The following is an 18,587-nucleotide window of genomic DNA, read 5'->3' as shown; positions in this document are numbered from 1 at the left end:
CAACAGAGCAGAAGATAAGGTGCCTGGATCACTCCCCAGACTGGAAGGACAGAGTGTTGTGCTCGCAACAACACATGCCATCACTGCAGGAACTTGCATGACGGTCACAACATGCTGACAGATGGAGACACCTGGGAGTTTAGGTGATTTGACTCTGGATCCCTCTCAGGTACATAAGCAGAATTCCAGCACAAGAAAACTTATAAGCTGTGTCTGTAACATTGACTACAACACTCAGCACACCCAAATACACTTCAGAAGAATACATTTGAGTGCAGAGGATGTTGATGGGAAGTAGGCCTGGAAGTTGACTGTGCAGTCAGGGTGACTTTGCTTATGCAGTAGAAGGAACATTACCAGAGAAACTCTATGTTCAGTGTCTAGGAGGCTGTAGTGGGTTGTCCTTGGCTGGATCCCAGGCACCCACCAAAGCCTCTCTATTACTCCTCTCTGCAACTGAGCAGGGGAGAGAAAATAAAACAAAGGGTTCATGGGTTGAGATAAGGACTGGGAGAGATCACTCACCAAATACTGTCACAGACAAAACAGACTGGAATAGGGGATTTCAACTGAATTTATTACTAACAAAATCAGAGCAGGATAATGAAAATAAATAAGAACTTAAAACCACCTTCTCCCCACCCCTCCCTCCTTTCCAGATCTACCTCCAGCGGCGCAGGGAGATGGGGAAAGGGGGTTATGGTCATTATGTCTCCGCTCAGGGAGAGGAGTCCTTCCCCTGCTCCAGCATGGGGTCCCTCCCATGGGAGACAGTTCTCCTTTAACTTCTTCAACGAGAAGCAGCCATCCCATGAGCAACAGTTCTCCACAGACTGTTGCAATGTGGATCACTCTTCCACGGGGTGCAGTCCTCCAAGAACAGACTGCTCCAGTACGAGTTCCCCACAGGGTACAAGTCCTATCGGGAAACCTCCTCCAGCATGGGCTCCTCTCTCCGTGGGTCTGCAGGTCCCTGCCAGGAGCCTTCTCTGCCACAGGTCTTCCATGGGTTCACAGCCTCCTCTCAGGCCTCCATCTGCTCCAGCATGGGTCTCCTCCAGGGCTGCAGGTGGATCTCTGCATCACCGTGGACCCCCATGGGCTGCAGGGGCACAACTGTTTCTCCATGGGCTGCACCAGGGGCTGCAGGGGAATCTCAGCTCTGGCACCTGAAGCACCTCCTTCCCTCCTTCTGCACTGACCTAGGGGTTTGCAGGGCTGTTCCTCTCACATGGGCTGTTCTCATCCCACTCTTCTCCTGCCCCAATTACATCTGCACAATAATTTTTTTTTCTTCTTCTTCAGTATGTTATCACAGAGCCATTACCATAATTTCTGATTGGCCCAGGCTTGGCCAGAGACACATCTGTCTTGGAGCCTCTCAGGATTGGCTCTGCTGGAGGAAGCTTCCAGCAGCTTCTCACAGAAGACACCCCTGCAGACCCTCTCACTACCAACACCTGGCCATGCAAACCCAATAAAGAGGGGCTGCCTACCTCGGCAGTGCTCTGTCCAGTTGGTAGGACAAAGCACAAAGACTCATAACCAGAGGATGAATGTCCACAAATCAGAAGAGAGATGAGCTCAAGTGATGTTTGAGAGTCATATTATAACTTTCCTAATTATTTGGATCATAACTAGCATCTGTGGCCATTTCTGAGTGCTCGTACCAATAACTTTAAAACACACACTGATATACATCTGGGATGGTTTAAAACTGAAAATGAAGACAGAACATCAAGAAATCCTTGGAAAGGCCTGATTTAGCCACTTGCAAACTCAGCCTTTTCTATGGAGGAAGAATGTATATGTATTAGCGTGGCACTGGTCTTTGCCATTCTTCTTGGGATAATGATTCAAAGCCCTTGGCTGTTTCCAGGGAGAAGGAAAACAGGGATGTTTTCTACAAAAACACATTCCTTGCTCTGTACCTAGATATGATGTAGGATCCAATGTGGACGAGCATGAGTCATGTGCTCCACATGCCTTATGGCACTTTGTAAGTAGGCAGTGAAGTGCTGGCTCATGAGTCATCAGCTTCAAGTGAGTGGGCAGTCAAATCCTGCATAAGCTGATTTTTCAGAACCATTTCTAATGGGCAAATATAGCATGGGCAAATTATTTTGGTTTTGTTTGTGTTTCCTCGGCTTCAGTTTTCACCAAGGCCCCATGTTATTACGCCTGATATATCCTACAGTTTTTATTTTCTCCCATTCCAGCTTTGACATGCTTGTCCAGAGAAGATTCATCATCTGCTTCTTTGCAAGCAGTTTCCATTTTCCTTAGCATTACAACAGAAGCAAGGAAATGAATAGAAATAGCAAACAAGATAAATAAACTGTACTATTGCGTCTGCTGTTAGGGCTGCTTTGGCACCAAACTATGGTTCTGTTGAGTCTTAAATTCAAAATATATATTTTCCCTTTCACTAGTTCTCCTTTTAGTGTCATTAGATGATATAAATAGATGTAATCCTCTGTCCTGATATTTCAAAACTTCACCTAAAACTTCATACAGCCACAGAAATCCTGCCACTTTTTGAGACAGAGCTCCTGCTTCAACAAAAATACTCTCAACTGAGTTTCACAGGTGCCATGCCCTACTTGCACTCATTATTCCCAGGACCATACACGGGTCAGACACTCCATCCACCTTTATACAAACTGCAGAAAGATGGCACTTTGCCCCCTTCCATTCTGCTCTGGACCCTTGGTGAGTGGCTCATGAGGAGGTAAAAAATGGCAACTTTCCAGATCACAAAAGAAAGATGGCCAGCTCAAACTGGACTGGATGAGACTACTAAGCACTGCTCCTTGGATTGACATCTCCCAGAAAACCAGCCCTGCTCGGCTGCCAGCTGCCACTGCTGGGGCTATCTGAAGGAGCAACGTGTGCACCACAATGCCTGGTGGAACTGTTCCGCTGACTCACAAGGCCGTCATGCTTGAAAGTTGCCAGCAACAACCATTTTTTAAAAAAAGCTTTTTCTTAATACAAAAATCAGTATCTGGTGCAACTTTCCCTCAAGCCCCACCGTCCCCAAACCCATTAAAGACCATCAGTAAAAGCACACTGGTTGCAAAGTGTAGCAATCCAGACTCTGGACACTGGATGTGGAGATACCCATAGCCCCTTTTTCTCGGCTGCTGTTCGACTGCGCGCCGGCACGCAGGAGGCGGCCTCTTCCAGTGTCCTCCAGGGACACCTGATGGAGCAGGATCAGACTTCAAATAAATAACACAGTCTGTCCCTTCCCGGCTTTCGAGGGCCTCACGTACTGCCCGAACAGTAGTTTCTTGGACAACCTCTTTTGTTTCACCCGAACTGCAGAGCAGTTGCATGCACCGCTGCTCCCCCGCTCCCTCCTGCTTTCTGTATCACATTTCAGCCCGGGCGAGGATGGGGGTCCGGGCAAGTGGGATCCCCACGGACGGGATTCTCTGCGGGGAAACGCGCTTCCCAAGGTGGGGGATGCGAGGAAGCGGCCGCACCGCACCGCAGCGCGACGGAGCAGGGCAGGGCAGGGCAGGGGAGGGGAGAGCAGGCTGCCCTCCGGGGGTGGCCCCCCGGGCCCCGCTGCGGGTCCCGGGGCGCTCGGCCGCGGACAAAGGAGCAGCGCCGGCGGGACGGGGCCGGGGCTGGACGGCGGCGCGGCGGGGCCGGAGCGCTACGCCCCAGCGGCCGGAAGACAGGGCGGGGGGTGAGGGGTGGGGAGAGGGGAGGGCGGCTCGGCCCGGCTGAAAAGGAGGGCTCGCCCGCCCGCCCGGCGCCCCCCACCCTCGGTCCTGCCCCGCGGGCGTCCCGCACCATGGCGCTGTCCTGGAGGAGCTGGCTGGCCAACGAGGGGAGCAAGCACCTCTTCCTGGTAGGGACGGCCCCGGGGGGGTCCCCTCGGCGGGGCTGACCCGCGGAGGACGCTCAGGAGGGGGTCGGTGCTGGTAGGCGGCGGGGCCCGGCCCCGGGGCTGCCCCGCGGGTCCGGACGGCCGGGGCACCTCGTCCCGGCGCGGTGCGGGGCAGGGCAGGACGCGGTGCGGGTGCCGCGGCTCGCACGGGTGGGCGGGATGTGCTCCGTGCGCGTCCCGGTGCGCGGCTGGCAGGGATGGATGCGCGCGGGTGCCATGGCCCGGGACAGTGCCGGTGGCCGTGCCCTGCCGGGCTCGCCCACGCTGCGCGTGTGCTTGCTCTTTGTTAGGCTCTCTTTGGGAAAGTTTCAGGGAGAAAATGCAGCTTCTCGGAGGTCAAGTTCTTTCTTCCTTTGTCTCTTTGTTGCTGGTTTTCATTCTCTGAGTCTCTTAAATGCAACATCCAGCTAAAGATTTGGAATAGCGTCTTGCGTGTGGGTGTTTGCTAGCTGTCGGTTGTCTTAAGACACAAAAAGTTTTGTGAAGTTCAATGAGAGTAAAAATTTCCCAAATCGCGGCTCTTCCTTCTAATATTTTAAAACATACTCCGTGCTTGAAGTTTGCTTTCCCATTCCATTTACATATGTTTATGAAACTACAGACCTATCAGTTTTATGAATGAAATGAACACTGAAAAGTTTGGACATGTAACTTTCACTTACTATCTCTTGTTTCTGTTTCATTTCAGTTTTTCTGGCTCTCCCTCAATGTATGGCTCTTCGGGAAAACCTTCCTGCTTTATAATCAAGGTCTACAGTATTATTATTTGCATCAGATGTTGGGGGTGAGTGACCTGGACATTACTTTTTGCCGTGGAAGTTGGGATGCTCGAGGATGGGAAAGGGGCAGAATGCATTTGCTAATCAAAGATGACACAAACTGCCTGATATCTTTTCAAAGTGGGGAAAGATCAAGTAAGAAATTACTGGGATACTTCTGACAGTTGTTTAGGAGTAGAAGGTGAGCATTTCTGAGAAGAAAAAGAGCCAGTCAAGTGTGGGACAGCTATTCTTTCCCCTCCTCTCTTCCCTCCCGGTGTTCCCAGCAGCAGACAGGCTCACAGGAATACAGACATGCTCAACAAATGACTGGAGCTCCAATTTTCGTCATCAAAACATTAAGCAAGCTATGGTCTCATGTTTTCAAATTCTTTCCAATCCAGTTATTGTAATATACATGCTTGCTGAGGGAGTTCTTTTAGTAAGTCTTAGTTCTTTTCAGTCTTCATCATTTTCATAGATTCTCTGTTCTGTGTAAATTCACTGTAATGCCTAAACTTTAGTTTTGTTTTCTAATAGTAAGTTCTGATTCTGAACTGGTTTATTCAGAAGGATTCTGAATGGTTTAATGAAGATTCAGGTATTTTGATTTAGTGGGCAATACCAACCACCAACAAATGAACCCAAAAAGTCATCTGGAGATGAGAGGTACCAGCCTGCCTTGGGTTATCCACAGCTACGCCATTGCAGTCACTTGAAAAAAAGGTCTATCTAAAGGGAGAGAGTAAGGATTAACATCTTTCTGGAAAATGCTCGCAGGCTGCTCAGAATTTGAGAATCCAGGAAAAAGTGGCTGACGAACACGATGCTTTGTAACACTGTGTCATACTCAGGAATGGATTTCAATAGAAAGTTGACATGGGATTAAACACAGATGATGCACATCCTAATCTGCTGTAGAGCTTCTGGGGTTTATTTTTGGTAAATCCAGGGTATATAGTTTCATGTGGCTGATACTGTCATGACTAGCCAGTACCATAAGGTTTTGTGATATTCCTTGAAAGTAAGTTGAGTTGATACAATTTTTTCCTTTTTTTCTCCTTATGGTTGATTCAGATGTGTTCCAGAATGAATCTTAGCAAAGGTAGTGCAAAAAAGAAGGGAATGAAAATATTTAAATCCTTCACGGTGGTGACTTTCTTGACAGAAAAAGCAGGAAAATGTGTTTAATTTTACCTTAATTTCTAGTGGCTTTGTAACCCAGTGCATCCATTTGAAAACCGTGTTTGTTCATGGCAGAGAAAATGGGTTGTTTGTAAAGCAAATGTTCTTGGGTAATGTGTTGGACCAGATTGTCAGCTGGTATCAATCAGCAAGTTTTTCTCAATTCAGATGACTCGTCTGCCTCGTACCAGCTCGTCATCTGGTTGGGTTTTTTTTTGGTTTTCGTATACTTCAAAATGGAAGAAACTTGCAAAATAACTTAATGTGTGTTCAGAACCTGTGAGGTGACTCAGGCAACAGATTCCTTGTCTTGGTGGGGAGATGAAGACTAGGAGGTCAAGCTTTTAAGTTTGTATAATTGTGTGTCTGCCACTGTAGGAAAAAGTACCACAGAAATTTAGGGACTTCTAAAATAAGGTTGAAAGTGAAGAGCTAAGACCAGAAGATACTTTTGGTCAAAGTTATGAAACGAATTTTAAAATTTTGAAAATACTACTGTAGAATGTTCTTGCAATTTACCTTTTACAGTTAATCTAAATATATCCTGTAGATTCCAAAGTTAGCTTTCTCCCTTCTCTTCAGTATATCTGCGTGTGTATTAATCATAGAGATTATTTTGCAAGGGTTGGGAAAACTGAATCCAATTTGGTTTCCTCAGGAGGTGGCATAAGCAATACTATAGCTGCGGTTGCCTTCCACGGGGATTTTTGCCCCTCTTCTTTTTCTCTTTTGGTTTGTATAGTCACTGACCCGTGGCCCATCTGCATAACCAGTCTCCTCTCGGTTCCATGCATGTGTGAGGGGCTTGAGAGCCTCTGCCATTTCTTGGTGTCCGAAGATTTTGAGATTTAGATTAAATTCTTCATTTGTAATTCAACAGTTGATATTTTTTATCTTAACCGAGTGATCTCTTTTATGGATACTTCCATGACAACTGTTTCCTTTTTCCAGAGAGCTAACAAAATTGCCAAAAAGGAGTGGCACTTTTTGAATTAAAAAAAAAGTTTCTTTGTTTTTTTTCTGCGAGGTCTCCTAAGGAGTTGGCTTTTTTCTTTCCTAGTATGCTACAATAGGCTATAATCACCTTAAGAACTTTTGTACTTGAAGCATGGAAAGATTTACCACAGGTAATTTTGTTGTTTACCAAGTAACAGAATGGAGAACCAGAAGGGTTGCTGTAGGAAATCAGATTGTGATATGAAATGAGATCTTGGATTGAATATCCAGAGTATATTCAACTGTGCCATGTTTTTATGCCATCTCTTTTCTTTCTGATGTGAAGGAGAAAGAATGAGGTTAGTCTTTCATTCAGTGGTCACTGAAGTGATTTACTTCCCTTCAGCTGTCTACAGAGTTTATTCTTTTCCAGTTGCATTCTCTGTGATGTTGAACAAGATACTTTAGAACAGGACTTTAAAATTATTTAGGTACCTAACTCTCAGTCAGTCTTTCAATGGCAGTCTTTGTGATCCTTAATTCTATACCTGTAAAAAGGCACTAAGAACATGGTGCTATCCTGGAAGCACAAAGGGAACAAGTAAGTAGAAGGCAGTAATGTACCAGGAGGAGGTTGATCAACCTTTTATGTACCAGGAAACTTAGTGTTATTTTGTGTCAAATACCTCTGCTTCGCTCAGTTTGAGACCCTGAACTCTTCACTGTGCAATCTCTACCCCTGAGGGTTTTCAAAACCTAATTGGGCAAAAAACTCTGAGCAAACTTAATCTGAGTTTGATGTTGAACATGCTTAGAACAGGAGGTTTGAGCAGAGACATCCTGAGGTCCCTTCCCAACCAGAATCATTCTGTGGTTACATAATGCTTTCAGTGAAAGTTTGCCACGGGATGCAAATCCCTTTCCAGTAGTTTTGCTTTGATGAACCGTCCCTTTGGATACTGACTTGCTTGTAATGCTGCAGGTCATAGTCTTACTTTATGAATGCATTCATTGACATTGGTTCAAAAACACGATTAAGAATCTAATTTTTTTTATGATTTGATATACGTTAACTTGTGGTCTTACATTGCTTAAAGAAGAGAAGCCTGTAAAGAAATCCCCAACAGACACAAATTTCTTATAAAAGAGTTGGTAAAGAGGAAATGAGTAGTCTTTGTGTTCATGATAGATACTATAACGTGTAGTCGGCATAAATTACAGAATGGGAGAGTCTTTAATTACTTGACTCCAAAATCTTCAGTGTTGGAGATTTTGAGTCCGCTCAGTCAGTGAAATTGTCCAGATGATGGATTTCTTTACAGACTTCAGGATTTCTCCCTTCAGACTAGCTTGGCTGTATTTTTGCCCAAGAAATTTGCTTGTGCCTGGTCAAAAAAAATCAGTCATAAATTTGGTACTGGCCTTATAGAACTGAAGTCTTGCTTTAACAGCATTGAATGAAATACTTGTTTCTTTGTTGCTTGAGTTCCCCAAGAGCAGAAAGGGCTTTGAGCTCATTTTGTCATGGCATGAAAGGTCTCTTTCCCTATTCCTTCTCTTGTCCCTGCTCAAATAACTGTGATGTAGTCAAAGGTTAATGCGAGAAATAAGCTTCTGGGTTTCGGACCAAAGTGAAGAAAATGCATTGTTGGAAGGATCTCTTTGGAAAAAGATTGAATAACTGAAAATGGGGCTGAAAAGTAAAAGTGCTGCCTCACTATTTTGTCTATATGGTTGCTGCCTTCTTACTGTGCAATATTGTGCATAGCATTTGTCACTTTTATTCACTGCTTGGAATATGTTCCAGATGTTCCAGTAACTTTCATGTCTCTCCTCGCTAGTTTATCATAATGATAGAGATTTTACTAATTGAGACCAAATTCCACTTTCATTGATCATTATTCAACCACACTGCAACCTGCTTATCCCCCACATCTTAACATTGGAGGAAGCTGTGCATCTTGATCCTTTGTTTTCCTCAATGCAGTGTGGTTTTGAGATTTAGATGCCTTTTAACCAGGCTGTTCAGGAGTTGCTCTTTAGAGTGTTGCATGTAGTGAAAATGTCTAATAATAGATTTATGTTGCTATGGTAGCTGTATATATACATATATATACAGAGTTCCCTAGTGAAGACTGAGGGTGTTAATCCACAAGACTTTATCTTTATAGTCCCTTTCAATTTTCAAGTAAATCTCTTCCTGCACTCTCTGCCTCATTCTAAATTTTTTTCGTTTGCCAAAATATTTTTTTCCTTCAACCCTTTGTCCTCCACAGTCAACAGTTCAGCATTACTGCTGAGATTTATTCTCAGTTATAGCCAGTGATTAACTTGAGCATTGTACCATATATTTCTTTTGTTTGCTTTTTTGCCTTTTTTTTTTTTTCCCCAAGTTCAAATGGCAGTAATCCAGTGAAGGACACCTATATTACTAAGTTTTATGGGAAAACTTCCACCCTTGCAGAGCTTCTTGTGAAACTGTCAGTGGTGAAGGTTGAATTAGTAGAGGTACATCTCAAATGATTGAGATTTTTACTACTATATCATCTAGACTTGTAGTGTGTTGTGAATCTCTTGGAGGGACTTGGGTACCCTTAGTCCCTTGGTTCATGACAAAATTTATGGAGATTAGATCATGCTGGGTCTTGCAGGATGAACATTCAGGCTCTTGTTGCTCATTAATATATAAAACACTGTCACTCTTTGTGATGTTGTCATAGAAAAAGGATGATCTGGAACACTCAAATGTGGAAGAAAGCTTGAGATCCCTTCCTGTCTTTGTGTGCATCATTCTGCGTGACGCATAAAGAAGCCTGTAACTCAGCAACACTGACAAGTACTTTCTTAGATTGTCTTTCTTGAAGTCAGGATTCTAGCATTAAATTAACTGATTAATAGATTAATCAAGATGAACAGTTGGCCTAAAACCCTGCAAGTGGATACACTTTGCTTGGAGATTATCAGAGAAGCTAGAAGCTATTACTGCACTCAAGATTAAGTTAGTTGCTTTCTTCAATTTGAATGACTGACGTAAGCGGAAGGAGGAGTACATCCTACACAAAAACACTGCGTGTAAAATGGGAACATGACCTAATCTTGTAGACAGGAAGAAATGGAAAGCCTTCAAAGAATGCCTGTGTGATGAGTTACAAGTGAACAGAGAGAATATCTATTCTGCATAGTGCAGGGAAGATACCCCATACATATGAAAAAATATCGCACCACTTAAAAGAATTTTTAAAGGGTTGCAGTACATGAGATTGGGATTTACAGAGTCCTTCCTTGAAACCTTCCTTCTTCAGGAGCAAAGCCAAGTCAAACTTTTGTAGAAATTTTCACATGTTGTGGTAGGTTTCCCCTACCCTCACATTTTCCTCCCTTTCAGCTACTTCATGTTTTTATTGCTAGATCTCCAGCCAGATCTGACAGGCCTAAGGGGAATAATTGCTATGCATAGAGTTCAGCTCCGTCCTTCATCTTAGATTATCAGTGCTCTGTTACTCAAGACAAGGAGTACTCTATGAAGAAAAGGAAGTTGGGTCAAAGGAGGTATGTCGTGTAGCACAGTTTGTCCCACCTAGGAAAATAACTAGCTTTAGCTGCTCCAGTACTGATTTGGGGAGGTAGTCTGTGACCCGTGTCTACAGAGCAGCCTGAGGCTTGTGAGTCTTCCCAGAACATTTCAAGGGGCCCTGAACCATAGAAGACTGAAAAACTTTAAAGAAAGGCTCTCAGAGAGAGCATCAAGTGTGGTGTCTCTATTGCACCATGACTTGTTTAGGGTTGTTGCTTTTAGGTGGTGAAGTCTTGAGAAAAAGAATCACATCACTCTCAGGTGTGGAAGTATTTGCATTATTCTAATATTTTTTTGATACAAGATTAACTTAAAAGGTAAGATAGGACAGTGTTTGTTGAAGTCTTCATTTTGCAACTATGTATCAAATATCAGATTTCTGTGCATGGCAGTTGCAGGGAACGTTCATCTCTGTATTTATAACTGATAAACTTTGGGGAATTCTGGGGTACATGGTACAGTAAGGTACTTCAGCCCTCAGTCTAATACTGAAATCATTTTCCTAACAGAGAAAGCTCATTATCTCATTTTCATTCTTGCTGACAGCAAGATATGACGGGAACTGACTCTTCACTTCTCTGTCCTACTTTGTACATTGTACAAAGGAGTCCATCTGGGTTTCTGTGGGACTGTACATCAGACAGGGATAACTGGAGAACTTACATTCTGAAGCTCTTTTATGCTGCTGTGGAGAAGGTGGTGATTGCTTTATACTTGTCTGGAGAAAAATCTAATCTAGTTTTTAGGATTTGAGTTCATCGATGGTCCAGTTCCCTACTATCTTTGCCACAGATTTACTCTGTAAATTTGAGTAATCCTTTAGTTTTTCTATGCCTCTTTGCCCCTCCATAAAATTGGATACCTGTGTATGTTTTACCAGGTAGACAGGTTACAGAAGGAGGTGGTTAAATGCTTGAATTTAGTATCAGCAAAGCTGGATAAAATAGTGTCCAGCGGAGATTTTGGGTGTGGGATTTTTTTTTTCATTTTGATCCTGCAGAAATTTTACATGCTAGTAACATGCTTAACAACTATTTTTTTTTTCTTAAGACAGTAAAAATATTTAGGAAGAAAAGAGGATTATATTTCTCTCATTTCTTAACTACTTAATAAGGATATATATTCCCTTCTAGACCCAGTGAGTTGCCTTAGAGCAAAAATCATTCTTTATTCTACTATTGTTTAAAATTCCAGCAAGGTACTATGTTAATTTGTTACTATGCCACCCAGGCAATGTAAAGGAAGTTAAGAAAGAGATCTATTGGAAACCATTTGGAAAGGATTAGTTTCATGGTGATATTTTTAGCTTTTGGATATATATTAAGAGCAAACTTAAAACCTTTTATTCTTGTGTGAATTTTGATTCTAAGAATTGCTAAATGTATTTACCATTGTTTGCAAATCAGTCATGGGCTTGTTGCAGGAAATACTGCTTAACTTTATTTCTTCAGAGTAAAACCTTATATGAACCATTGGTAACAATACTTTAATATTTGAATGCACTTTCTTGGAACTGCAATGCATATTTCAGAAGTTGTTTGCTGGTCTCTCTTTTTTTAGTTTTTTTTTTCTTTTCCTGCTTCATACAGGTGTTGATAGCATTGAGTTAGGATGAATGTAAGGGCATTCTTCCATAGTAATTGCATTGTGAATGAATATTTGCAATTTGTTAAATAGTGGAGGAAAACAAAGGAAGGTCAGTAGGGTAGCCTTTTCTACACATCATTGGTGTTTCATATTTGTTAAATTGTTTGGCATTTTACTTAGAATCACAGAATATGCTGAGCTGGAAGGGACCCATCAGTCCAACTCCTGACCCTGAGAAGGACATCCTGAGAATCACACTGTGTGCCTCAGAGCATTGTCCAAATGCTCCTTGAAATCTGACAGGAATTATTTCATTTATTTAATACAATACAGTGTAGAATTAACTCTCTTCTAGAATAAACTATTGTTTGTTGAAGTTTTGTAAGCAAAATTGTTGTGCTTGGTAAAGAGAGTCTTGGATAACTGATGTCATGCCTAGTTTATGTTTAAAGTCAAAGACAAAATAAATTCTTGAGAAACTAGTGATGTATCATATAGGTCATTCAATAACAGAACTTATTAAAATTTTCAAACTGCTCATTAATGGTATTGCAACATTTTCAGATTTTGGGTGTTAGTCAACAGCTACAAGTGATTCAGCTTACTTCTGGAGTTTGCATAACATCAGTTCTACATAATACTTGAGTTTTTCAAATCATGCTCATTTAATCGCTGCAATACTGTAGCACATCAGTAAGCCCCCATAAAAATTCTTATATGTTGTAATGACCCTGTGTCTGAAGTTATTGATTCCATGAGGTGTGTAGCTCATTTTCAGTTTCTCTTTAGAGGATTTGATGAAAATAGAGACAGTGTTGTATATGCAAACAGTGCATTATAGAGACATTTTACTTTTCACTAAGTTCAGTCAGTTCAAGGGTCATTTCTAGTCATTTTGCCTCACAGTTCAAAAATATTTGCTGTGTTCTGAAGTCACTTTAGGCTACTGAGAGCAAGGATAGAGAAGTATTTTTTGTGGCTATTCACATAATATTTTTTTATCCGACTTTGGAGAGTGACATAAGTGTTTGGTAAAATCCCAGCTCAGCTGCTGAGGTTGTGGCCATTGTAGCTGGTCCTTAGTTGGTACATTTGGGCTCTGGACCAGTTGGGAGGGCCCAGAGCAGGGAGGAGAGGATGGCCTAGGGTCTGAAGAACATGGCTTGTGAGTGAAGAGTAGCAAGAAAAATTTCTCATTGTGCAAGTGATCAGAGAGTGAAGTAACAGATGAAGTAGAAGCAAGGGAGGTCTTATGTAAGGAAAAAGAAGACTAACAGTACATTGGAAGAAATAGTGGAGGACATCTGGAGAGTGGGAAAGAACTAAGTGACATGGCTCATTTTAGTCTTATTTTCTATCATTCAGTAGGTTGGAGATGATCTGTTCCTGGGATTTTTTGCTGGAGATCCCACATTTACATGGTAGAAAACAAGGTAGAGCACATTTTGTGGGGTAATTGCTCCTACTTCTCATGGGCACCTTTTGAGAGAAGGTGCCTTTGTGACTGCTCTGTTCTTTGGAAGCTGGTAGTGTCTGGTGAGGAGGTCCCTAGCACTCAGATCTAACTAGATAATGTAGAGTAGCTGGAAGAGAAAAAGGATTTAGGTGCAGAGCTTGGTTCTTCAGGTAGATTGAACATTTTTACCTTTTGTTTTCCTGCTTGTGCCATGCCCTGGTGTGCTGCAGAGCAGGTGGGGTACATGGATGTTGCTAACTGTGAGAGCAGGCAGTTGTGATGTTTTATGGCACTGGTACTGGAGAAACTCTAGTCATGCTGTTGTGCTTGAGATCTTGTAAGATATTGTGAAGTGCAGTTATTCTGTTTATTTTTACTAGCTTATATATTCATCCATTTCTGTGACACAAACATAAATCTATAAATTTTGTTTGTTCTTGATAACAAAGACGAGAATATAATAGATGTTTCACAGGTTATTTTTTTTTGTCTGAGAAAGTAAAAAATGCTCATTTTTTTATGTAGTTTTATTTTGAAAAGGTAATAAATCTTTAGTAATTTTTATTAGATAATTTGTAACTGTTCAACTCATTCACATACTCCTGCAGTATCTGAGTTATCTTTAATATTATAATACTTTTTAACTAATTTATTCAGGAGTTGAAGAACTTGGGGTTTTAAGACCATTGTAAGAAATATCCTTCCAGAAATCTGTTGACAGTCTAAAAGCATCTTTTATATAAGCTAGTAAAATGGTAATTCAACCTAATAACTAGGAGAACAATGGCATTTTGCTAACTTTTTAAAATCATAGATGAATGAGATAATATAATAAGATTAAAAATACAGGTTTATGACATGAATGTGTGCTTTGTTCATTTATTTGACAAGTGTTTTTGTTCTAATTATGTAAGTTCCAAATATATCAGTGAAAGCGTTATTGAAATTAGATTTTATTACAGTTCCCAGCTATTGAGCAGTTAAACTGAAGAGAACCTACTTTCTTTGTGTCCAAATATGGCATTGCATAATGTGAATGGATGAGGAGTTTTGTGACAATTCTATAACAGTCCTTGGAACACCACGATCATTTCAGTTTGACTGAATCAATATTTTTTTACATCTTTTTGTGGCTTAACAGAAAATCATTACACTTCAGTGGCTTTCTAGTGTCATCATAGAATTTGTCACTTTTTTATTTAGTTATGTCTGTTGAAGCTTTCAGGTGATTTCTCAGTGGACACTTACTGTTGTCTCAGATGTTTTGTTCTATGCGACTTTGGGCACTGATGAGGATATTGGCTCTTCTGGTAGAAAGCTGTCATTTGTTGTTAACAAAATTAATTATTAATAACTTCTTGATGCAAGGATGAAAGCTGTTTCCTTCTCTGTGAGAACAGGATAGCATGCTGTGTGTACTGTGGCTTTTTCCAGTACAATAAAACATCATGAAACGCCACTTTTCTGACAAGTCAGAGAGCATGGGAACTGTTTGGTTTCGCAGCAAAGAAAAAGAGACAATGCTGACACATGTACCATTCCTTTCTCATGTAATCTAACTCTTGCAATATTTGTTCAGCTAGGATTGTGTGTTAGCAGAGCTTCGGCATCTGTCCTCAATCTCAACTGCTGCCTCGTCCTGCTACCAATGTGCCGTGTTCTCCTGGCCTTCCTGCGGGGATCCCAGAAGGTGAGTACTGCCCCCGGAATGCAGCACTTGGGAAGAGGGCCCTGGTCTCTGTTTAGTCTCAAAGTAATAGAAAAAAATCTGGTTTTTATACAATATTGGCTTGCATGGTGCAAATATCAGACATTCACCCTAGATTCATGATGCCTTTGAAGACAGGGCTGGCATTGTCTGGTTTGATTTGACCATCATGAGGATGGTTTCTTCAGTGCATTTTTGAAGGATGGGGAGTTGCTGTGGAACTGTAGCCAGATGAATTCTCCTCTGTCTTTCCAAACTCTTATATTAGAGACATCTGTGTCCTCTCAATTGTTTCCTGGTAGAATTCAACAGAGCACAAACAACTTTGTGTCTACATGAACATCAGTGTCCTATTGGAGATGATAGAACTTTAAATAAAAATACTGAACCTGATACATTTGTTATGATGGGAGAAACAATGGTTTAGCTTCTTTGTGATTCACCAGTTGCTTTTACAAAAATATCAGTAATCCTTTTGAGGAATATTTGTATTTGCTAGATGCTTGCAAATTGAACCTGTGAGTTCTGTTAATCATGTGACAATACCCAAAAGATTGGTAGCTATAGATGCACATATGTATGCAAATATACCATTCCATTTGATCTTGGTTATGAAAGAGTCAGTGTTGCCTACACAATTAGTGCTGGAATTCCTAAATATTAAGGCCAGGAGGTAAATTATGTACTGTTGACATCTATGTAATACAGATTCATCTGTAATTTCTTCATTAAGTTCTCAAAATTATCTCCCTGGCATAATCTAGTAGTTTTTAAATTTAGGTACTATGCTTGTGGAAGATGCTAAACCTGGTAAAAACTGAAGATGCTGTTATATCACCACAGTTGCTGTTAGTATTTGTTTCTTTGTTTTGTTTTGGAAGAGATTGCTTGAATTCTTCTCTTACTAGGTTGCCAGCAAGAAAACCAGAAGGCTGCTAGATAAAAGTAAAACTTTCCATGTGACATGCGGTATTACAATATGCATCTTTTCAGGTGAGCTCTTACTGTGCTGAGCAGCAGCGTGTTTTGGAAGCACGGTGAAGCAGTACTTTGTGGTTTTTCTGCTGTAGTACATTTGGGGGTAGTCTTGCTCTGTGCTTGCTTGCCTTAAATTGTAAATGCTTTCTCGAATGTGTGTGGGTTTTGGTTCATTTTTTGCTTTAAGCACATGGGCATACATTCTAATGTCAAGCTTTTCCTTAAAATGCTAGTTTCTTAGAAGACAGATATGTGAGATCAGGTCAAAATCTGCCATTCCAGGTGAACCCTCATTGTGCCTAAGGAATTTAAATGAAAAAGCAGGGTACTACAGGCTTACCTGCAGAGGAGGGAGCAGTGGAGACAACTACCCAGTTTGGTGAAGAAGAAATACTCTTGGCTGGATACCTTTTGAATGTTGTCTCTCGGCTGAAGCATTGCAGTACAGAAATTATTGCTGTAGTGTTAAAAAAAATCCTAAAATACATACAGATTTCTGTCATTAGTATTTATAAGCTGATTTACTTTAGAAAAACAATTAACAATTCTTTAGTCCCTGGTATATCTCATGCAGGTGATATGATTATTGCTTGGCATCTGGGTGGCCACGGGAAACATCCAGCACTTGTTTAGAGAGCCTCAGTTTTACTCAGTTTTTTTGGGTTTTTTTTTTTTTAGTCATACATGTTGCTGCTCATCTGGTGAATGCTCTTAACTTCTCTGAGAACTACAACGAAGAATTTGTGACCCTAAATGCAGCAAACTATCGTGGTGAGGTGAGCCAACTGTCCTTTCATATTTTGCTTTTGAGCATATAATTTAAATATATGAATGTTTGCATATTCAGTGCCACTGTGTGATCTATACAGTGCTGCTGTTTCTTGCACTGAAAACTCACCATTGTGTGGATTCCTGTGGATTTTACTTCTTTCTCTGGACAAAGCATGTATTAAAGCCAGCAAGGTTCAGTCCTATTTGATTATTAGATGGAGAATGCAATCATCAAAACTTTCACCTTGCACCTTGTTCTTGCTTCTCTTCTGCTTCTCTCTCTTTCTTGGGTGGGCCTGGTTGACACATTTCTGCTGCTTTTTGGGCACATTTGTTCTGCATTTCCAGTATTTAAAATACAGTGATATTTGAAACTGATTTTGCATTTTTCAGCTGCAGTGAATGCAAATATGAGGATATATGCTAAGCATGGAATTAGTTATCTACATGAACTGGGCAGGAAGCTGATTTTTATTTGCAAAATACTTGATTTGTGTGTCTTCTCTGACTGTAGTGCAGATCTCTTGCAGGAACATCAGATTCTTAGTCTCTTGGCCAGGTGCTTACTTGTGTATTTGGCACTGGAGAGATATTTGCAGATTTTAGAAGCAAGACCAGAGACCAGCACCCTTTCTTCTTGGGCTACAATCAAGTTCCCTCATGTTTGTGTTCATTCTAGTCTTGAGTCTGCATTTCTTTTCTACCATTTTCATTAGGAGATATTTAGAATGACCCTATCCCAGCTGCATTGTTTCCTGGAAAAGGAGAGTTTGACTCAGTCCAGGCTCATAAGGACCAGCAACCAAGGTCTTCCATTCCCTGGGTGAATGATCTAATCACCAAGCTATTCAATGGCAGACAGACATGCCAACACCAACTATTGTGCTGAGCTTCTGGGTTGAGCTGTGTGTTGCTTGTGTTAGGAGTGGTCTGATATACTTAGCTTCATCAGGAACTTTAGCAGGAGCTTGCCTCAGGCAAGAACGTGCCAGGGTTCTAAGCCTCTACTAAGCAGCCTTAGGAATTTTGCAATAGAAAATGGAGACAGTAGCAAGTTTTTTAGGAATTCTAGGGTCAAAACTCCAGAATTTTAGGTGCTTTAGTAGCTCTTGAAATTTTGTACTTGAATTCCACTTAAATCACTTTTTTAGCTGTGGTGGATAGTCTGGATGCTACTCTCATCTTTAGTTGGGTACACACATTGGGATGCAGATGAGGTCAGAAAGAGGGTCACTTCATTCTTCCTGTCCTGTATGAAAACATCTCCCCTCACTGCATTTTACTGCAACTTTAAATAAAAAACTTTTCCGAGCAGTGAAGACAAAACCTCTTGAAGTATAGGATCAGGGAAAGTGAGGCAGTTTTACCTGATGTTGAAATATCCCCTCTTCCTTTCACACGTGGTGACGGACATGGGAACATCTGTCAGGTTCTTTGTGTTCAGTCTTGCTTCAATAGGGTTCAGTGCAAATCTCTTGGTTATGTAGCTGGCAGTAAAATGCTTGCCTCTTGTCTTACATTTAAATTCAAAACCTCTCCCTCTTCTGCTCCACTCTGTCCTCCCAAAGGAATGAGGTAACTGAGTAAAGTTGAGCTTTAATAAAACAGTTATCTGTAAAATTATCTGAATCCAAAATTATAGATCAGAATTATCTTTGCTGGGGGAATGCAAACGCTAAAGGTTCAGTTCATGTTGAATTGCAGTCAATGTAAACTGTTACCACATGCCA

General features: G+C 41.4%; 1 protein-coding gene across 1 annotated transcript in view; it reads left to right on the top strand.

The window, feature by feature from the left end:
* Positions 1-3,808: 3,808 nt before the first annotated feature.
* Positions 3,809-18,587, top strand: part of NOX4 (NADPH oxidase 4) — a gene marked incomplete at its 5' end in the record, with an annotated part of 102,581 nt that continues 87,802 nt past the window's right edge. The window contains 5 exons of the mRNA XM_082278934.1: positions 3,809-3,865; positions 4,593-4,688; positions 14,980-15,090; positions 16,017-16,101; positions 16,765-16,862. Of these exons, the coding sequence (XP_082135060.1) occupies positions 3,809-3,865; positions 4,593-4,688; positions 14,980-15,090; positions 16,017-16,101; positions 16,765-16,862 (447 nt within the window). The remainder of the gene's footprint in view (positions 3,866-4,592; positions 4,689-14,979; positions 15,091-16,016; positions 16,102-16,764; positions 16,863-18,587) is intronic.

Source organism: Coloeus monedula, assembly GCF_965178545.1.
Source record: "Coloeus monedula genome assembly, chromosome: 3".
Classification (NCBI taxonomy): domain Eukaryota; kingdom Metazoa; phylum Chordata; class Aves; order Passeriformes; family Corvidae; genus Coloeus; species Coloeus monedula.
Note: the sequence above shows the minus strand (reverse complement) of the source record. Positions and strands in the feature narration are given on the sequence as shown.